General features: G+C 43.7%; 1 protein-coding gene across 1 annotated transcript in view; it reads right to left on the bottom strand.

The window, feature by feature from the left end:
• Positions 1 to 20940, bottom strand: part of LOC121437514 (rho guanine nucleotide exchange factor 6-like) — a 117892-nt gene extending 96952 nt beyond the window's left edge. Inside the window, exons 1-2 of the mRNA XM_041637382.1 lie at positions 20776 to 20940; positions 19480 to 19563 (exon numbers count right to left, since the gene is read on the bottom strand). Of these exons, the coding sequence (XP_041493316.1) occupies positions 19480 to 19563; positions 20776 to 20940 (249 nt within the window). The remainder of the gene's footprint in view (positions 1 to 19479; positions 19564 to 20775) is intronic.
• Between the last annotated feature and the right edge of the window lie 2113 nt (positions 20941 to 23053).

Raw genomic sequence — 23053 nt, 5'->3', positions numbered from 1 at the left:
TTTTAAAAGAGGAAAGGCCAATGAAACCAAGAGATCCAGGGTAAGACAAGAAATAAGAAGTGGGCAGGTAGGGAAGCCAAGTGTTTCATCCTAGGACGTAAGCTCCCACAACTTTCTCTCTTTCTCTAAAAATACTTGAGGGAGGAAACTGAGGCAGGAAAATTGACACAAGATTAGGGCCAATCCTGGCTATGTAATGAATCTGTATCTCAAAACAAACCAAAAGTAAAATAAGACTACTTTGAAACAGATGCTTCAGCTCTGCATAAAAACACTGAGCAATGATATGTTGGAGGCGACTTAGCTTCGTTTCCTTTTTCACTCACTATACAGTTAGTATTAGACATCCAAGATATCTAGAAGAAAATATTTTTAAAACTAGTTAAAATTAAGATCAAGCTACTATCTAGTCAATAAATACCATCTGAGCACCTAATATATAACAGGAATTAACTGTAGTAGTTTGAAGGAGAAATGCCCCCCTATTAATTTCAGGTGTTTGAACACTTGATCTCCAGTGGATAGTACTATTTAAGGATATTTAGGATGCATGGCCTTGTTGGAAGATGTATGTTATTGGAAATCAGCTTTCAGAGTTAAAAAGACTGGCAACATTTCTAGATACTAATTCTGTTTCATGCTTGCTGTTCAAGATGTGCGTTCTCAGCTTTCTACACCAGCCGCCACACCTGCCTGCTGCCGTGCCTCCCTCCACGGTAGATTCCTATCCCATGAGCCTAAGTAAGCGCTTTCTCCTGTAAGTTGCCTGGGTCTTGGTGTTTTATCACAGCAACAGAACAGCAGCAAATACGCTAATTTACTACTTTCTAGTAAGATAAGTAAAGGGATACTATGTGAGATCTGGTAAACGGACTGATGGGATGGCTTAGGCAGTGAGGTTCCTGACATGAAGATCTGAGTCTGAATCCCTGGTGCTGGCATAAAAACCCAGCACATAGCTCTCGCCACAGAGCTGGAGAGTAGGAGCCAGGCACATCCTTGGGACGTACTGGCTAGAGAGTCTAGCAGAATTGATGAGCTTCAGGTACAAGGAGAGCTCATATCTGAAGAAAAAGGTAGATGCCTGGAGAGATGGCTCAGTGCTTAAAAGCACTTGCTGCTCTTCCAGCAGACATGAGTTCAACACCTAGCGCCCACATCATGCACCTTATAGCTGTCTGTAACTTCAGCTCCAGGGATTCCGATGCCTTCTTGCCTGCTTGAGCATCGACACACACATGGCATACACTCACAGATACACGTCCATATGCATAAACATAAATATTTAAAAATAATAATTGAGGAAAACACCTGATATTGACTTCTGGCATCCTCAGACATGTGTACCCACATGCACAGGTGCATACTGCATACATACACATAAAAAATTAGGAACTAAAGATGCCAACCCCATATACACTAACTTCCATTCTCTCTCTCTCTCTCTCTCTCTCTCTCTCTCTCTCTCTCTCTCTCTCTGATACAGTGTTCCGTGTATCTGAGGCTGGCTTTGAACTCCTGATTACATCCCAAGTACTGGGATTCTATGTGTGTGTCACCAAGTTTTCCATTCTGTTGTACTCCCTTGAAGGTAAAATTTTAAATATATATAACGCATTCCCAGGTACTACCCTGCCTTCTGAGAATGCAAACAGATTAGGTTACAATGTCTCTTAGAAGTGTCAGAGAAGCTACAGCTACAAAATCTCACCAGCATGAATGCCTTAATAAAACATGAACAAGATGACACCAGTAGGCATGCTAACAAGAAACAGAGAAATGGAGCCTAGAACCTAGATAAAGAGCTGTAGGCAATAAGGAATACTGAAAAGGGGGAAAATAGTCTTATGAAAAATCATATGTATGTGATTATACATACAAATAATGTTACACAGACTTAGAGGTTGGATTTCTAACTAGGAGTGTGAAGAAAGAGGTCTTGAACTTGAGAGAGAGCAAGGAGGGTGCTTCGCCAGGATTGGAGGGAAGAAAAGGAAGGGGGAGATGCTGTAATTATATTTTAATCCCAAAAATAATAAATTCAAAGAAAATGCTTATTTACAGTATATTTCATCAAAAGTTGCTAGATTTCATTTTTAACTAATTTATTTTCTATGTGTGAGTTTCTGGCTGTCATGTGCATGTCTTAGGCCCATAAAAGCCAGAAGAAGCATTGGGTCCCCTTAGACTGGAGTTACATCCAGGTTAGGAGCTGCCATATGAGTGCTGGGAATTAGACTTGGGTCCTTTGGAAGACCAGCCAGCGCCCTTAACCACAGAGTCATTGATGGAGGAAGGTCATTGGCTAATAAAGGAACTGCCTTGGCCTATTTTATTGGTTGGAAGATAGGTGGGAGGAGAAGGCAGAACAGGACGCTGGGAGGAAGAGGAAGTGAGCTCACTCTCGAGAGCTATCCTCTCGGGAGCAGACGCCATGCCCCGCTCCGGGGATGAAGCTCCGACCCAGGATGGACATAGGCTAGAATCTTCCCGGTAAGCGCACCTTGGGGTGCTACACACAGATGATTAGAAATGGGCTAAATTAATATGTGAGAATTAGCCTAGAAGAGAATGGGCCAAGCAGTGTTTAAATGAATACAGTTTGTGTGTTGTTATTTTGGGCATAAGCTAGCCATGCGGGCAGCTGGGGTGCTGGGGACGCAGCCCCACCACTCTTATTACTACAAGTCATCTCCCCAGCTTCCTCAGATTCTATTTCTGAGATGGGGTCTTGCTGTATAGCTAAGGTAGACCTGGAAAGCATGATGCAGTGCAAGGCAGTCTCAAACTTGTGGCCCTCTACCTCAGCTCCTTAGTGTTGGGCTTACGAGCATGTGCTGGCTTTAAATTGATTTTATTAGTCAAATGCATTGTTCTTTGGATTTGCACATATGTCTCTACAATTATTGAGAAGATACCCTACCTTCACCAATGTCTCTATAATTACTGAGAAGATACCCTCCCTTCACTATAGAGCTAGCTTTGGCTAAGGCACAAATTACAAGAAAAAAAAATATTTCTTAGTACTCACAGACCCAGCTCTTCATAAACGATGTTGGGAACTGACACCTTAAAGCTGCCTCATAAAATAAAGTCAACACTTCCAAGAAGTAGAAGAATGTCTTGTCGTTGTGTCTTGGGTGGGAGCAGTCCTTAATAATGCTTTTACTTGCCACTTTGCAAGCTGCCGCACTGTCTCACCTTGATTTAATTCCTCCTTCTCCCTCTCGTCCTATTCTATCACTCAACTGACATGTCTGATCTCTGTAATAATATTCAAGTCCCTAAGAATGAATAAAACTGGGATTTTACTCTATTTGTCTAAGCGGAACTTAATTAGGAAGGTAAATCTTCCACCAGAAGCCAAACAGAAAAGATGTGTGACTAGCTACTCTGGGGAGCCGTCAGCACAACTCCAAAGGCCATCTTCAGAGACCTGTCACTCTAAGCCGAGCACGGTGCTGCCAACCTGTAACCTCAGCACTTGTGAGGCCAGGGCAGGAAGATCCTGAGGGTTTAAGGTCATCTTCAGCTATGTAGTGAGAGAAAGTTTGAGGCCAGCCTGGGCTACATAAAACTGTGTAGCAAAAACACACAGGAAGATCCTCATCTCCAAATCTCCGAACCAGACAGCCCTGACCAGGGTGGGACAATTACCTTCTCTAAAACACTAGTGAGCAAGGGCCTCAATGGGCCAGTGTGTGCCTTCAGACTTCTCTCATTTGCAATTCAAAAAGCACAGCCCAAGACAGCAGGAATGGCGGCTGTGCAAGGCTGACTTCTGAGCTCAATCCCTCAACCCAGCTGGTGAAACGAAAGAGCTGACTCCTGAAAGTTGTCCTCTGACCTCCACATGCTTGCCATGGGCACTCTTGCATGCACATTCCCAGACACACACATACACAGAGAGACAGACAGACAGACAGACACGGAAAGACAGAGACAGAGAGAGTAATGAATATTTTTTATAGCACATTTGTGAGCCAGCCAGGCATCATAATCCTAGCTCTGGGGAGTCAGAGGCAGGAGGATCCTAAATTGAGGCCAGCCATGACTACATGGTAACACTCTGTCTGCAGGGGTTAAACACCCGAGAGAAGCAGCATCATACTTGTAATTCTTGCCCTTGGGAAGGAAAAGCAGGAGGATTGCTGCAAATGCAATGGGCCAGATGTAAAGTTCTAATCCAGCAGGAGCTTCATAGTGATACAATGTCTTAAGAAAGCAAGTACAGCAGAAACGTTCAGTGTGCAGTTTTGACTTGTACTAAATCCAGTGGCATCACCTACGGTGGCCCATGCCTTATGCAGTGTGGCCAACCCGGCCCAAATTCTTACACTTATCTTAAGGGGCACCTCACCGATGCACGTGACCAAGTTAGAATGAACTGGAGTTGAGGAAAACTGAGCAAGGCTGCATGGTTTAAATAAAGAGGCACATTGTACTCAGTTGCCCTCAGAAACAGCCTGGATTGGAGTCAGCATTAAAAGGAAATTAGAGTGAGTGAGATTTAAAAAGAGAGAATTTACATTTCCAGTCAGGAAGATTGCAGTGATACAATTTACTAACAAAATGCATTCCTTTTCATAGAGCGGGTTCATACAACTCAACTCAGAAACAATGTTCTCCCGTTTTAGAAATTACATACTTTATTTTTTTTTAAATAGAGGCCATTGATTCTGATCCCCTGCCCCCCAACTGTGCTCAATTCAACAGGTTTATTACTTCCTTCCTGTGTGCAAGGGGGAATTGCTTTCTAGTCTCCACCAAACACAAGAGATCATTCATTGAATTGTTTAACTTAACTGAAACAATAAGTGAGCATCTTTCTCTAGGTTGGGTATTACACTTTTTACATTTTGTGGTATTTTAATGTCACAATAAATACGTTCATGTAAAAACGCACATGAACTAAACCCCTTTCATAGAGACGAACACAAGAAACTATTCTTTCCTTATATTTGCCTAGTTGGTGTATAGACTAGAAAATATTAGACACCTTTCCTGAGTTCTCCACTCTAAGAAGAATCTATCCAAGCTGGTTCTATTATTAGAGCACAAGATGGCGACTACAGAAGTTACTGTGGTTAACAACTAAAGAATCCAGTCTCCTCTTTACAACTGGATCCCCAAGTACATTTCTAGTCTTGCATTGCTATAAAGGAAACCATATGCAAATTGTTCTATCAGTAAAAAAAAAAAATTGGATAGGTATGATGGCACAGACCTTTAACCCAAGCACTTGAGAGGCAGAGGCAGAGACAAGTAGATTCCCGTGAGCTCGGGGCCAGCCTGTTGTAATAGTGACTTCCAGGACATAGGGAAGTCTGGCTTAATAGATTCATAGCCTGCGTATGCGCTCAGAACAACTGCAAGACCAAAGGAGAGAAAGAGTGAGAGCTGCTGCAAGCCGTTTTGAAAACTTGGACGAAGCTCTGTGTATTGTCTGACACTCCAGTTAAGTATTCCAATCTGTGCTCCATGGGTTACAATGAACTACAGTGTCGAGGATATATGAACTGTCTTCCTGTAGTCTCCCAAAGCAAACACATTCTAGAAATGATCGTAAGCACATTGGATCCTACCCCAAACTTCAGTGACTGTCCTCAATGAGAATTTCAGTGACAGGGGGAAAGACCCTTCAATTACGAAAGACCCTGACAATACCGAATGGGTTCATCTTTGCAGTGAATCATGGGAAGCAGAGCCAAGCCTGCCACCACGATTCATCTAGAAAGCCCAGAAACATTCAGCTTTGTTTTGCTTTCTGGAAAAGGCCTGTGTTAAGTGTTCCAAACTATGTGGGATTTTCACCTTTGGCTTTGCTCTTTAAGATGGTTTTCCAAAACCAGGCCGGCTCTGCCAAATAGAACATGGAGGTAAGATGCAAGATGGCTGGATGCTTTTGTCTCCCATTCAAATTTCATCCATGTCTAACTTTCCAGCATAGCTAATATAAAAAGCACAGAACTCTGAGAGAGCCCAGAGTTAATGCTTGCTCTACATCTAATCTGTTTAAATGTTACATTTTCAAGAGATCAGCCAGCTCACTTATCAAACAGGATTATTTCAACATAACCAAGGGAGCTGCTGTTTTCATAATGCAGAACGACATCTGAATAAGTCTACTAGAAGACATCAAAATTCCAATTAGAAATGGGCTTTCAGTTCTGGGGGTAAAGCTCATTTTGTAGAGTGCTTTCCTCAAATGCACTAAGCCCTGGGCTCAATGCTCAGCACCACATAAAATAGGCCTGGTGGCATGCACCTATAATCCCAGCACTCAGGAGGTAGTAGCAGGAGGATTGGGAGTTCAAGGTCATCCTCTGCTATGTAGAGACTTTGAGGGCAATACATGAGACCCACTTGAAAGAAAGAAAAGGAGAGGAGAGGAAAGGAGAAAGGAAGGGATAGAGAAAAGGAGTTAGCATTCATTGAGTCGACACTCAGTGCCAACTGCTTTTCTTGCCATCTGTCACTAGCATTAAGGGTAATGTATACCTCATCAGAGATCCTATGTACCACTGCCACCTGAAAGACTAAGTGCAAAGCTAAGCTGAAGCTCTTAACTCTTAATCACTGTGCTACTATACCATATTCACACACACACACAGACACAGACACACACACACACACACACACACACACTCACATACACACAAACTTGCTCGTACAGGGGACAGGGGGATAAATAAGAATGTCTGAAGCATGACCAAGACAGGGCAAGGAGCAAATTCTAGTCACCAAGTCCCACATAGAGCATGCCTGGCCTCCCACCACTGAAAGGATCTCAGGTGGTTCTGTGTTTGGGGGTCTGATGTATATAGTTTTCTCCCTTTTGCTGGTGTACCATTGATTTCATTTTTCTGTGTTTTGTATACACACACACACACACACACACACACACATTTTTGGCATCTCCATCATGTCTAACCAGCAACAGGCCCTATTTCCCCTTTACCCCAGATGGCTAGGCAGGCACTGTGTCCCAGTTTGTCAGGGGCTTCCACATCCCTTCCCTCATCTCACCTCATCCAGCACTTCTCATCAGTTTGGGGTGAGCAGCCAGGTTACCCTTAATGTTCACATGCTTAGCTAAGTAGAAGCGATTTGTCTCTGAGTGGGAGACGGAGGCAATCTCCTAGGAACAAAGCATGTAAGTCTCAGTGCAGAAAAGGATTACCTCCCTCGGAATTAAGGACTCCCCTGACTGTGCAGCCATTCCACGGGACAATAATTTAGTTAGTGGATATTAGTGAGTACCTGTAATGAGCCTGGCTCCATCCCAAGGACTAGATAGGATCTGCTAGGAACCTTGCTCCATCCCAAGGACTACAGTTACAAGGATAAAGAATCTTTGGTCTCTGACTTAAGGACTTTGAAGACACGCCAACAGATATATTAAAACATAACCACAGTGAGTACTGACAATTTCCCTGTAACCTCCATATAAATGCAATGTAGGTGTGCATGTACATACACGCTAATAATCATAATAATAAACAAAGTGAAAAGTATAAAATAGTTTGTAAGGGATGATGGGAAAATATGTATCAATTACCTAACTCAGCAGTTCCCTCTCCTCCTGTCTCTGCCTCTTCCTCTCTGGAACCCAGGCTTGCCCAAAACTCACTGTGTAGCAAGGCTTCCCTCCAACTCAACAATCCTTGTGCTCCAGCCTCCAAAGTGCTGGGACGACAGACCTGTGTCGCTCCACTTGGTTTAGCATTACTTTCTTTATGGTCTCAGCCAGGTAGCAAAGGCTTGGCGCGGCTATAACTAAAATGTGGATAAACTAGAAGAGTGCTTCTCACCCCTAGACGCATGCCAGAACTGCTTGCATAGTTTTTTAAACACATCTTCTAAAGGCTTGGTCCCTTCAGTCACCCACAAGGATATTCTTCTAAAAATTGTTCATTGCAGCAACAACGCAACACACATACCAACTGAAAACTGTCTAAATGTCCATCAGTGAGTGAATAGGATAAACAAAATTTGGCTATCTATACAATGGACTACTACTCAGCAATAAACAATAGTTAAATAGTTGGGCAGTGGTGGTGGCACACGCCTTTAATCCCAGCACTCGGGAGGCAGAGGCAAGCAGATCTCTTTGTGTTCGAGACCAGCGTGGTCTACAAGAGCTAGTTCCAGGACAGACCCCAAAACTACAGAGAAACCCTGTCTTGAAAAACTAAAAAAGAAAACAAAGTTAAATAGTAGTACCTACAGTAAATATAATGCTTAGTGGAAGACATTTTATGAAAACAACACTCTTTACCACCCAACTCATGTACCAAACGAGGAAAAAAGAACAACAATCGATTCTCATGGAGTTTGGCGAGCGACCATGCCTGGCATACAAGACTATTGAAGCTATTGATAATGTTCTGCTCCCTAAGCCAACTGGAGATTATAGGGGTGTCATTTGTGGGGACTCGTCAGCATAAACAACTAGAACATTTTCAAGTTTTTAAAATTCTTCTCACTAAACTGATTTAAGCATTTAAAAACACCAATGCAAAGAGCTCATTGTACGACAATCAAGTCAGAAGCTTTGGGCAACGAGAATCTAATAGCTGTGGTTTTGAAAGTACCCCCACATGCTTCTAATGCATGGTCATGTCTGAAAACCAAGGATCTGAAAACGGCTCCCTGATGGCCACAGTGTGGCTCGTGACAGAGGAAACGAGGTCTAGCTGACTATGCTGTGTCTGCTTTGCACCTCCAGGATGAGGCTAGTCTCCAAACCTCAGTGTCCACCACTGGGTAATGGATGCAATGCCGCCTACCTCGCAGGTTATTGTGAGGATTAAATTAGATAATATACTTTGAGCAGCCAGCCCAAGGTGCAGGAGAAATGGCATTCAACTGCTTTTCTTCCTTTGCATACAACCCCCTGACATCGGTGATGGACAAATGCATTGCTCTATCTAAGTGAACCAAACACATGCCCTCTCAGTTTGCCTCCTGGAGAAGTTTCTAGAGACTGAAATAATCCTCTATGAATGCTGTCAAATGAGGACTGAAAGTTTCTAGGTTCTGGCTGTTCCCTCTAGTCATCCCTTGCTATCCCAGAGTAGGAGTAGAAAAGCGGAAGATGAGAGAGGTAAAAACAAATCCCAGACCCTGCGCTCACCCCTAATTACAGAGTGGACGCTATGCAAGCACAAGAGGCCAAACTGAGAGCTAGCAAGTGAATGGTTGGTTCAGAGGCCACGGACCACCCAGACAATGTTCCAAACGAAGCACTTTTGTACAAAGTGTCACCTTTTAGTGAGAACAAACAGCAAAATCTGGCCAGGAAGCAGAAGCAGAGGGAGCCTCTTGAGTCTGCAGCTAGAAGCGCATGACTTGGCCAAACTTTTCAGTTTCTTTGATAATCGAAAGCAATGCCTGTTTTCAAATGCCCTTTATAAGGATACGGTAAGTTGGAGTTCGAGTAAGTGGAAAACATTCCCAAAAAGCAAAAAAGAAAAAGAAAGTTAAGCACCATAGAAATACAAGGCGAGATTATTAGTTGGTCATTTATTGTATTCAAAACTTCGGTCATCCTTCAGTAAGTCACATGGAAATGGCCCCTCTCTTGTTTCAACAGCTCCAAGCATACCCTGGGCCACATGGGCCTGGAGTTCGCTTATGTAAGAAGGGACTGCAGCATTGCCTGGCATGGAGCATAATATTTTGCTTAAGAGAAAGCTGCTGAAGTCCAAGGGCAGGCCCAGGCCTTACATTTTTGGACAGAGGTACTCTCAGTGGTGGAACACTGAACTGTGGCCAGAGCAAATGATGTCATCGGAGATCCTCTTACCATGGTCAATGTCAAAATTAAGATAGGAAGTTCAAGGACAAACGGGATTTTTCCAGGCAAATACAAGTCAGAAAAGCAGCCTAGACCTCAAAATCTTGCCTTTAAAATCAATACATTAAAAAACTTAAACACCAACTGAGATTCATTCTGTTCTGCGTGGCTGTTTTGGTTCATGGGAAGCTTTTACTGAAAAACGTAGTTTCATAGCAAAATATATTCTTGAGTATATTTTTACTCCCACTACATATTAAGAAAAGAAGGAAAAAATGATGTGAGTCACTCCTACATCCAAAAACAATAACAAAACCAAACTAAAAATATAAGGTATTGAGAAGAAAGATATTTGAGACAGAGCTAAACTTGAGGGCTCTCTCCTCTAGAGCTAAGAAATGAAATAGCTGGGATACCTGTTGGGTCCTTCAATGACTGGAAAATGAAAACTCGCAATCAACTACAGCTACTTTGGAATACCAGATAGAGCCCATCCGAAAAGCACTTCTGTGATAGACCTGTGTCAAACATTCCCCAATGCATGGATTGCCCCAGCTAGGGAGATCATCAAATTAATATCAAAAAACAGTACCGTTGTCTCTTTGCTCTGGTTCAGAGGAGAGAAGACAGAATCCAGTCTGCTACAAACCTTGCGGCCGAAGCTGGACAACACACCCCTAAGTTTGGCGCGTCCTTACCCTGTGCCCTGGCTCCCGCCCGGGTTCTGGGTACCCAGGGGCTCGGTGCACCAAGGAGAGGCCCTGGCAGCGAACAGACCGGCGGCGGCTTGGGCTGCAGACCTAGGCGGTCAATTCTGGAGGAAGGGCGGCTCCTCCCCTGGCTACCCCAGCTCCCCAGCACCAAGCCCTCAGCATTCCCCTCCCGCTGACCCCTTGCCCCCCAGACAAGTCACCTGGCTTGGTTCGCTTGTCCTCCTGCTGCTCGCTCACTCCAGCCTCCTCCTTGGAAGTGGCTCGCCCTTCCGAGTCACGGGGCCGCCGAGTGCCGCCAGCCTGTGCCAAGGCTGCGGGAAGCGCAGTCCCCAGATGGAGCTGGGACCCTGCCCCGCAAGGCTGCCACCAGGACGAAACTGGAGAGCCTGCTGGTATGGCCGGCAGGGAGGGGCGGTTGCAACTTTGCTCCTGGACGCGTGATGAGGGGGCGCCAGTCTCCAAACTCCTTGCAGAGCTTCCGAGCTTCCCAGGGAAAGGATTTTATGTATTTATTTATTTATTTTAATGAAGAGGGAAGTCAGATTCTTGCCCTCAAGTTCTCTCTCTAGAGCTAGGATCGCGGGCTGCGGGAGGCGTGCCCCTGTAGGGTGGCCACAGGAGGGGAGCGGGTGGCCTGTGGGAGCTTGACCGCAGGGTTTCTCCAGACCCAGTTCTGCTGCCTGGAGCCAGAACCCGGGAGGGAAAGAAGCCTGGAGAGACCGGGCCAGCAGCGGGGAAGCGATGACCCGGACCTGGATCGCAGAAGTAGGAACTGGAAGTGACAGCGGCGCAGGGCAGAGCAGCAGCAGCACCAGCAGCAGCAGTGGTGGTGACTGTGGTGGCAGCAGTCTCAACACCCCAGTAGCCAGCGAAGGAGCAAAAGCCGCGGTGTGAGGGCTGCAGCTGCACTGCGCATGCTGCTGCCACCCAGTTCCCAAGATCAGGGCTACCAGGGCTTGGGGTCATTGCCAAACCCCCCTGCTGGGAATGCTGGAGTCAAGGACTCAGCATTCCTAGTTAGTGAACAACTTTCCTTCCTCATCCCAGGGATGTAACTTGTGACCTGTAATTTGCATGGTGACCCACAGAGACATCCTCTCACCCTTTCCTTCAAGCAGAGAAGCACTTCACATCCATTTTTCCCAGAGCAGACCCCCAAAATCTGAAAACAGACTTTTCAAATAAACACATGCTTGGCAAGTGGTCTACCCCTGAACTCCTTCTAAGTGTAGAGACGGGGTCTCATCTCTAACCCAGAATGGACTGGAACTCACATCCTCCTGTCTCACTCTATGGAGTAGTTGAGATGTGCGCTCAGGTTTGTATAGAAAGGCAGCATAGCCAGAGACAGATGAGGTCAGCCGAAGCAGTGGATCTCTATTAGGACTGCCACATTGGCTCAGCTAGTCAAGAAGAAAAGGTGCCGAACCCCTTTTTAATCTTCCTACTAGTCAAACTGAGTGGAAGCTTTGCCTGGTGGAAACGGATGGAAAAGGGCGAAACCATGACCCATTCTTTAATTTCTAAGCAGGCTTCCTAGCTGGGTGTGGTGGCGCATGTCTTTAATCCCAGTAATCTCAGGAGGCAGAGTCAGATGGATCTCTGTAAGTTCAAGGCCAGTCTGGTCTTGATAGTAAGTTGCAGGCCAGCCAGGGCTACATAGTGAGAGAGGCCTAGAGAGAGGAAGTCTGAGTTCACACAAGTAACCCTGCCAAGACTTGAAGAAGTTCTTTGTGCGATTAGTTAGGGGTGTGGCCTATTTCTACTTTCTTAGAGCAAGAACATGGCAGATTTCCTTTTAACTCATGAGCACTGGTAAAGCTGCCTTACTTCTAGGACTGCTTCCCTGCAGAACAGTCCCTGGGAAGGGGCTATCCCACAAGCCTCACTTTAGGGACAGCACCCATGCTGCTATGGTGACAAGGCAGATGGAGTGACTCAGGAAGTCAGGAGGGAACAAGGGAGTAGGGCAGAAAAAAGCCAGACTGCTACCATCTGATATTGGAAGGAAGGAAAGAAGGAAGGAAGGAAGGAGGGAGGGAGGGAGGGAGGGAGGGAGGGAAGGAAGGAAGGAAGGAGAGAGGGGGGCTATTTGAATCACGTATTCATTTAATAACCCTTCATGAACAAAGATTTTTTTTTACAAAGTAAGCTGGGTACAGAAGCAGAAGACATGTCTATTTCTGCAAAATGGAGACCAGAAAATGTCCTAGGCAGGGCATCATGGTAGAAGATGATGGAGGAAAAGTATCTACTGGGAATAAAGGAAAAGTCCCCGGGCTAGAGGTTCCACAGACCAGTATTCACATGGCCATTGTCAAGCAATACAGCCAGAAAAGTACCACGCTGGCCACTCTAAAATGATCAGTCTCTGCTCACCTTGTTGAGTGACTTCCTGCTTTTATTACTGACTTTACCTAAAAATAAGGATCATTTTCATATGTTCTGTGTAGTTTTGACTTGACTGAATATCCTCTCTGTCTTTTCCATCCTTTGAGAAAACAAAAAAGATGGATTTAGTTTACAAAGAAGAAATAAAAATGAACGATAAAGGAGCGACAGCATGTCCAAATTCATTTGGGATCGTAAGATACAAATTATAGCAAAGAAAAATACCATTTCACCATCACTTTGGCAAACTTTAAGATAAATAATGCGCAGCGTTGACAGGGACACGAGGAAGAAAACCCTTTCAGTGTTTTGGTAGAAATGTAAGTTGGTAGAGCATTTTGTAGGAGAATTTGACATTATCTATTAAAATCTGACACAGTAATTCATTTCTATGATGAAAGATTCTTCAAGAATAATCACGAATGCACACAAAATTCTATGTACATACACAACATAACTCACTGGGATTTATCACAGCAATGAAAGATTGATTCAATATGTGAGTATCAATCAATGTAATGTATCACTATTGTAAAGAGCCTAAATTAACGACAAAGGAAACTGGGGTGGGCATGGTGCCTCAGTTGGTAAAATGCCACACACAAGCACAAGGAACTGGGTTCAAATCAGACACAATGGCACATGTCTGTAATCTTAGTGCTCCTATGGCAAGACAGGCAGTGAAGACAGAAGAAGAATCCCCAGAAACTCCATGTAAGGTTGGCCTGCAGTATGCAGCATTGAACATTAAAGAGACTCAAAATAGCAAGGGGTAGGCAAGGTACACCATCTGAGGTTTTCCTCTGACCTCCATATGAAAACCTCAACTCACATACACAAATAAGCTCACGACATAGTATACACACAGGGACATATAAACATAGCTGAGAATGACCCTGAACCCAGAACCTCCTACCACCACCTCCCAAAGCCAACTGATCCAGAGTATGGATCATCATCTTTTGTAATAAAAAAAAAACTTGACAAACTAGCATTATAAGGACATTTTCTCAATACTAAAGTTCATTTATAAAGAAATAACCAGCTGAAAAAAAAAAGAATACGCAGCTAACATTGTACCTACTGGTGAAAGACTAACGCCTCTGTAAGATAAAAAGCAAAACAAGGCACTTGTTTTTACCACTTCTACTCAATATGTACTAGAGGTTATAGCCTGATAAAGTATCACAGAAAAGGAAGAATCACAAATATCCCCATTCATAGAAGGCATAAGCTCGTATATCAGAAATCATACAAACTCCTGAAAACAAAATGTGAAAAGTTGAAAGATAAAAAACAAATATTAAAAGTTAATTGTATTTCTATGCACTAGCAAAAAATGTTCCAAAGCCAATTAAGAAGACAATAGACAATTCTGAGTGGAGTGTGAGGGGTTCGCAGACGGGGAACAGAAAGACCAGTGTTCAAGGTCATTCATTCTTAACTATTGTGAGTTTGAGGCCAGCCTGAGCTATGTGAGACCACGTCTCAAAAAAGAGCAGAGAAGAAAAGAAATGAAATTCAAAAAGTGGTGTGTGTGTGTGTGTGTGTGTGTGCGCGCGCGCGTGCGCGCTGCAGAGATGAATCAGAAGTTAGGAGCACTTCCTGCTCTTGCAGAGGACCTGGGTTTAGTTCCTAACATCCAAATCCAGTAGCTCACAACCGCATATAACTACTCTAGTTCCAGGGTTCCAATGTCCTTTTCTGGGCTCTGCAGACACCAATATGCATGTGGTATACATACAGAGAGGCAGATGAATACACATATGCTCACACACTCACACACACACACACACACACAACTGGATTTCAGATAGCATCTCACTATGTAGCAGTCACTGATCGGAAACTCACAGGTATCTAACTCCCTCTGCCTTCTAAATGTGGGATGAAAGATGCATACCACCATGACGGCACAAATATTTTTTTTAAAAAAAAATCCACATATAATAGTATATAAAAGTGTATCCCCATACTTAGAGGAAGAGGCAGGAGGTTCAGGAGTTCAGGGTTAGCCTTAGCTACATCGCTACATAATTTAAGGTCAGCCTAGGTTGCATGAGACCTTATTTTGAATTAAAAAAAAAAGTATGAAATACTTGGTGCAAAAAAATTGAACCAAAGTGATATAAATCACATATGCTAAAAACCATAAAAACAAGATAGAAATGAAAGAAGATGCAAATGCGTGGAGAGATAACCATGTTCACAGATTCGAAGACCACCCATACACATGAAATACATTTTAATTGAAAAATAAAAGCCAGCTGCTTCGGTGCACATCTGTCATTTCAGCAGAGGGAGATGAGAAGCAAAGATGAGAAAATTGCTGGGAAGCTCTCAGGTGAGCTAGCCCAGAGGACACACCGCAACAGCAGAAATGAGACCCATCCTGCCTCAACGAGGCAGAAGAAATAATTGCTGAAAGATGATCTCTGAACTACACACACACACACACACACACACACTGTGGCTGACACACACATGTGCGCACCCACACACACACATGCACACATACATGCACATGCAAAAATAAAAAATCTGACTTCGTCAAAAAAATTTTTTTAAAGTCTAAAAGGATAGTACGAAAATTGGAGGGAGTTTTTGTTTCTCAGATTTCTCTGTTGTTAGCTGTATGAACCACTAGAGACCCTAAACTCTTAGATCCACAGTCAACAGAAGATGGAGGGCATCTGGAGAGGCCCAGTGATCACCAACCTATAATGTGGTCCCCATACCTGGGACCCCAATACTCAGCCCCCACCTCCCTGACTCAGCGTTACAATCTTCCAAACTGACTGATTCAAACTGGCAGCCTTTCTTCAGATAAATGCTAGGAAATGATAGGGCGCTCTGGGGAACCGGCAAGCCCTCTCCTTTCTTTTCATACGTTTAGAGCTTTAGAAAGTTAACTCAGCTCAGCCAGACATGCCCTGTACCTCCTACCGTTGCCAGAGACAGATCTCTCTCTCTCTCTCTCTCTCTCTCTCTCTCTCTCTCTCTCTCTCTCTCTCTGTGTGTGTGTGTGTGTGTGTCTCTGTCTCTCTCTGTGTGTGTCTGTCTCTCTCTGTCTCTCCCTCCCCCCCACCTCCGCCCTGACCTTTGTGAATACTTCTGTACAGGTCTGTTTTTCAGCTGCGGGAAGCTTGGGGACTGGACTGGCCACATACTTGGCGGCTCCAGGCCTTCCAGCTCAGCTTTCAGTCTCATTCTTTCTGGGGTGATTGTATGTGCCTTCCCTGAGGGCTCTGTGAGTGACTCAACGTGGCTCAGTTTTGTGCATAACAGTATGAAGAGCACTGAGTCACAAGGTATCAGTGGGCCGTAAGACTAGAGTTTAGACGCAATGATACGTGAAGAGCTGTAGATCCATCTTTCACTCGACCCTGAAAATAGTTGTCTGCAACGAAGCCCATCACATTGAATGCTAACTTTGAAAAATTATTTTAAAATCTTCTGCAATCAGGCTGGAGAGATGGCTCAGCAGTTAAGAGCCCTGGCTGCTCTAGTAGAGGCCCTGGGTTCGATTTCCAGCACGCACGTGGCAGCTCGCAACCATCTGCAACTCCAGTTCCAGGGATCTGAAGGAAGGTTCTAACATATAGGGCTAGGGAGATGGCTCAGTGAGTAGAGTGCTTGCTACACAAACAAGAGGACCAACGGGTCCCCAGCCTTCACATAAAAGCTGAGCACAAAAGCAGCTGCTATCATCCTGAGCGGTGCTGGATGGGTGAGGGGCCTGTTGACCAGCCAGTTTATCCGAAACTGTGAGAGATTTCATCTCAGAGAGAGAGAGAGAGAGAGAGAGAGAGAGAGAGAGAGAGAGAGAGAGAACTTTCTATAAATCAACTGTTTCAAAATGGTTTAGGTAAACTGGAAAGAAATAGAAGAAGACACCAACACTACACTTGTACCCCACACAGTGTACATATATCTCAATACACACACACACCTATGAAACTACAGAAGGAAGCCGGGCGGTGGTGGTGCACGCCTTTAATTCCAGCACTTGGGAGGCAGAGGCAGGCGGATCTCTGTGAGTTCGAGATCAGCCTGGTCTACAGAGCTAGTTCCAGGACAGACTCCAAAACCACAGAGAAACCCTGTCTCGAAAAACCAAAAAAAAAAAAAAAAGAAACTACAGAAGGAATAAAATAACCACAATGTTCATATCATATCCGTCTGATACACTTTTTAGTAAAATTTCTGCCCAAAGTGAACTAAACATTTTTTGATTAAAAAAAAAGACTTTTAAGCGTTTGTGCTTAAAAGAATAATCTTTAGTTATCAGAAAGCCCCCAACAGTGGAGCCGCAGGAGGTGTTTCCGTATCACCCAGTATTCTTAGAACTGCAAAGAAGAAGTGCACAGTGCACCTTCTGGCAGCTTTAGTGCAGAAATTGCTGACAACTTCACCATGTTTTTATTTGAAAAATCAAACAAGAAATGTCATGGTCTGTTCCACAGTAGATAGCTTCCTATAATGGTTACCACGGGCTCTGAAGCCACATGGACCATGAACCTCAAGATGGCTGAGGTGTCTCTGGGAAGTAGGAAATAATGGAATAAATTTGGGTCCCCAGTACCCACGTAAATAAGATTGGAATAAGATATTATGACACAGATGTATCTTTAGATTAGGCTTAGCTTCAAGAAAAAAATAACTTGTTTTGAGACGGTGTTGCATTGTAGCTGGGGCTGGCCTAGAACTTATCTATGTAGACCAGGCTGGCCTGGAGCTCACGTAGATCTACTACCTACCTCTGCCTCTTGAATTCTGGGATTAAAGATGTGCACCACTACACCCAACTAGGAAGGAAACAAAGTTGAACTGAGACAAGGACTAGTAAAGATAACAATAATAGTAACAACAATAATAAATAGCTACTTGAAGGATAATATGCCCCAGTATCTCTTCCCGGAGTTTTACATGTATTAATTCATTGACATTTCATACCAATCACAATAGACAGGCAGGTGCCACTGTTGTTCCTATTGTATAGATGGAGAGGCCAAGACAGAGAAGCATAGTGAAACAACAGATTCCAAGGTCATAATGTCACTAGTGAGCACAAAATGAGGTTTAAACCCAAGAAGTTTTGCATCAGAGTCCACGTTCAAACCCCCACCACTTGCCCACAGGTAATACTTGTTTACCTGTTGACCTGGCCCTGAGCTAAAGATAATACCCAAATTATCTCACACATTTTCGGACATTGACTTTCTTAAATCTACATAATTAAGCAATATCTCACTTGACCCTGAAACAACAACGCGAGGTAGTTAGTGTTACACCTATTTCACAGACAAAAGCCTTAGGAGAGGGCATGAAGGTTCAACTCCTTGCTAGCATTCCTTGTGCAAGAGGAGGATCCCATCCCTGCATCACAGAAACTACATGGAGCATCAACAGTAACTTGGCACACGCAGAAGTATTGCACTCTTTTTCAGCAATACCATGTATGCATGCATTAGGGTTCCTCGTGCAACGTAGTTTAACGTGGCTTGGGGTTTTTATTTTGCTTTATATTGAATCCAGGGCCTTGTGCATTGCAAGCAAGCCTCTACCACTGCTTTGCCTCTGTATCACTTGCTCTGTTTAAATACAGTTTTGACTTGAAGGCCAGGTTCTTGTAGTTTTCCAAGGTCTCCCTCTGTTCTAAAGTGTTAATGGGAGTAAAGAGACCCTTCTTTTTGTTTTTTCCTCAAGATTCTTCCTTCCTTCCTTTCTTTATTTTTCTCTCTCTTCCTCTTCCTCTCTTCCTCTCTCTCTCTTCCTCTCTCTCTCTCTCTCCCTCTCTTTCTTTCTCTCTTTCATTACAACAGTTCTCTGTTCCTTTTTCTTCCTCCAAATCCTTCTTCTCCACTCTCCTTTAAATTCATGGCCTCTTTTTTGGTTGTTACTACATGTATATATGTATGCACAGATGCATACATATTCCTAAACATAACCTGCTCAGTCAGTATAATGTTGCTTGTAAGTATGTTTTCAGGGTTAATCATTTGGCACTGGGCCATGTCTTTTTATTTTTTTCATTTATTTTATTGTTCCTTCTTGAGACCCTCTGCTGTAGCCAGTGACTCAAGTTTTCCCCCCATTAATAAGGAAGCACACCCACAAAAACCTTGCTCACCTGAAGAGAAGCTACATTCAAAAGTCATCATTTTTGTATTCTGTTGTTTTATTTATTCTTTTCTTTTTCTTCTGTTCTTTCTTTCTTTTTTGCTTTTTTTGAGAAAGAGTTTCATGCAGCCCAGACTGGTTCCAAATTTAAATGTAGAGCCAAAGATGACCTTGAACTTCTGATCTTCCTGCCTCCACCACCTTAGTGTTGCAGATTATAGGTGTGTGTCACCAAGCCCAGTTAGTGATCTTGCTTTGTTTAGAACTGGATTCTGAAAGACACACACTAGCAATGCACTACTGGGGACCACTCGTCTCAACCCTGGTTTCTCTGAGGGGCTACCTCTGTTTATCTTTGTGGCTACTGGCAGTGAAAACTAATCACATACTTCTTACGGACTCGTTTTATTAACAGAAGAGAAAATTGAAAGGCAAGGCAGGTTAGCTTACTTCCACTTGAAGAGTTGCACATCCTTTCAGGAAGTCACTGATGTTGTTGATACAGTCGTCTTCAGTTTGGGGCTCCAGACAATACTAAAGAAAGAGTCAAATGTCACTTAGAGATTGCTAAGCCATGACAAACGATCATCATCCTTTGTAGATAACTAGATGGGGTCGGCTTTTGAAGGTACAGGACAGCCCTGCTCTCCATCCAGGAAGAGAATTAGCCACTGCAGGAAGTGATGCAAACGCCTAAATGGTTGATTTTTTGTTTCAAATGTCTGCAAGCCGTTTCTACTTAAAAAGGTTTCCTCATACCTTCAAGTTAGTTGTGGGGATAGCAAACTGGAGAGACTAAGATATATTTATCATATGTTAAATATATATATATATATATATTTAAATTTACTTCCTGCTTTCATTCAAAAAGGCCACCCTGATTACTTCCCTCTACTCCCCATAATAATTTGTTGATATTATATTTCACTTTGGCTGGGCACTATATTTTATCATGTCACGCTGCCTCTTATCGCTAGTTTAATCACCGTTTCTCAAGTTTAAGAAATTATAAGTAAACACTCATTCAATAAAGATAGAACTGATTCCAAGAGGCAAAGAAGCCTTACTTACGGCCCCATTCCACCACGACCTTGATAAAAAGAATCCTAAGAACTCCAGTGCCACAAAAGCACCTACTTTGGAAGTCATCCACTGTTAAAGCGTGGGCTTTTAACCTCAAAAATCTTGAAATTTTCTTGAGCAAAGTTTAGTTTCACTTTAAATGCTCACTGCATTCAGTGCAACACACTTGGTTTCTCTCTGGGTTTTGTGAGTTTTATGTAGCGTTGACTTCTGTGAATAGAGTTCTTCAATGGCTCTTGTTTCAAAGAAATAACGTCTTCATCAATTTTTAGGCAAACTCTCAAGCCCCAGAAAGATCTACTCCAAATTATTTCATTATTCCACAGACTCATGTATCAAAACATGTCTGAAATGCACAGGGAAGTTTAACACGCACCTCCACAACACAGCGAGCTTGGGTATGATAAGCGAGTCCTCCCATCCCGGACTGCTAGTGGTGTAACAGGTTTTTAGTACATTTGGGGGCCAACTCCTGAAGGATAGCATTTCATTTTCTGACCTTTTTAAAGCACAGGGACAGTAAGAAAGAATGCCTGGCTTTTAGAAAGATACTGAAGTAGGGGATTCCCATGACCGGGCCATAGAAAAAAAAAATCTCAAGAATGATATTATTGCTGCTCCGTGGTGGAAGGCAGTCCCAAAGACACTGCAAAATGACCTTACCTTCTCCACTGAACCAGGCAGGAGTCTGCTGATGAGTTTGCACAACACCACCCCATTTTTCAGCGAGGACTTCAGGAACTCCTCTGGATCACAGATGGTCTTTTTGGGAGACTCTAAAACTCCCAAAGATATAAGCCATGTCACAACGCGTTCTTCTGGATTCATGACTGGGGCTCGTACTCTCTGCACAGCTCTCCGGGGCAGCTGCGAGGACTAAGCCACATCCGCGATTGCATCTGCTGCTGTCTTCCTTTTTATGAGCTCCCTTCTGGTGCTTGCAGGGCAAAGGTTTAAGGCAACTTTTCTTTAACTACAGTGGAACGTGGGATTTCTAAACCACAGAGATCATACTTAAAGATATGGGAAGGGATGATAACGAATGGACAAACTCCTGGGATAACATCGCTGGTGTTCTTTTTTTTTTTTTTTTCAAAACCTGCAAAACAAATTCTTTAGGTTTTTTCTTTTTTTTTTTTTTTTTTTTTTTTTTTTTTTTTTTTTTTTAAGGGAGGAACACACACTACAGCTTCTCGCTGCAGGAAAGGAAGTGAAGAGGATGCTGGGAGGCAGAGAAGTAAGCAAGTGCTTGTGGAAGCCAGAGTGAGCCAGCACTTCAGAGAACCTTGGAAAGGAGACGTGCACCGGGCAGACTGGGAAACACTGTCAGTACAGTCTAGCTCCAGTGAAAAATCTGGCTTCTGTAGATAGGAAGATACCAACTACCTCTTAGGTCAGACAGCTCTGAGCCTCGTGGGGAGCTGTGCTGGTCAAACAGAGCTCAAAGACTTAGGTGGGTTGAGAAAATTCCTCCCAGAAATGGCCGCATGTCCTCAGACAATCTTACAGAAATTTTGTGTGTCACGATCATTCCTTCCTTACAAAACACGTGAAGTCACACGGTGACAACTTGCCAAGCAAATGAAGATTGTCCCTGCTGTCAGCCATCACCGCGTATAAGCAGAAGCTGGAAGAATGGCATTTTACTTTGTAGCCAAAAAAGCTATGTTTAGGGAAATAGGCTAAGGATAACATCTGCCATCCTGTTTACTTGCATTCTTTAGCAATTCTTTTTCTGGACCTGGTTCCACTCCACAGTCCAGCTGCAGTACCCTTAGCACAGACTCAGACACAGTCACAGAAAATCAGGGAAATATGCTTGGAGACAGAGCACTTGAGAACAAAAGAGCGCTTGTCCTCTGTCTACACTCCAGACTGAAAAAGTCACTTTCTCCATCCACAAACGCTCTCCCTTGAAAACAGTGACCTGAAAACAAGCCACAGCCATGAATCCAGAACTGTTCAACTTTGCCTTGCCATAAATTTATCTGTAGCATGACCAGGAGGGGCGCGTTATTCTCAAACATTTTTGGCACCAGGGAAAATAGTCATATTATAGAGAAACTTCTGGCAAAATTTAATCGCATAGCTCTATGTCAGAGAGTGCGGGGCATTCATCACCAGGATCTCTCCTTACATATGGGAGGCAGACGGTTAATCATAGCTGTTTCCTGCTCAGCCTCACAGTCCTTTCTTGTTGCCCCTCCTCCTGCTTTGTGATGGTGACAGCGATAGGGACAGCTCCCTGTAGCTGAAGCTGACTTGGAATTCCTGATCCTTCTTCCTTCATCTCCCAAGTGCTGGGGTTATAGGCATGTGGCCCTACACCCAGTTTACGGGGTGCTTGGGATTGATCCTAGGATTTTGTGGGTGCTAGACAAGCACTCCACCAACTAAGCTATAGCCTCAGGCCAACTTAATAATTTTGACATTCTCAGGCCATTTGGTTAGAATCACACACAGTCTAGATCGGTGGTTCTCAACCTGTGGGGCACAACCCTTCTGGGGGTCAAATGACCCTTTCACAGGGGTCGATATTAGATATACTGTTTACCAGATATTTACATTACAATTCATAAGAGTAACAAAATTACAGTTAGGAAATAGCAGTGAAAATCAGTTTATGGTTGGGGTCACCACAACACGAGGAAGTGTATTAAAGGGTCGCAGCATTACAGAGGTTGAGAACCACCGACCTAGATGAAGTTTTTCTGTCAGTCTCAAAAGTGGGCCTGCGCCTTTCCAACTGCTTCTTTGCTTCCTGTTCTCCACATCCCAGGCACCTGGCCATCTGCTTTCAGCCCCTTTATATTAGCTTTTATCTTCGAGGACCTCGCATAGAGGAATTGCACAGTATGGTAGTGCTACTGGTGGCCGTTACTCTGGACCAGGTGTTTCCAGGTTCTTGCTTTCTCAATCAAAGAACTGAAATAAAAGCTCC

Source organism: Microtus oregoni, unplaced genomic scaffold, assembly GCF_018167655.1.
Source record: "Microtus oregoni isolate MIOR12 unplaced genomic scaffold, Mior012 000052F_ref0000163, whole genome shotgun sequence".
NCBI classification, from domain to species: domain Eukaryota; kingdom Metazoa; phylum Chordata; class Mammalia; order Rodentia; family Cricetidae; genus Microtus; species Microtus oregoni.
This window is presented reverse-complemented; position numbering and strand designations above follow the sequence as displayed.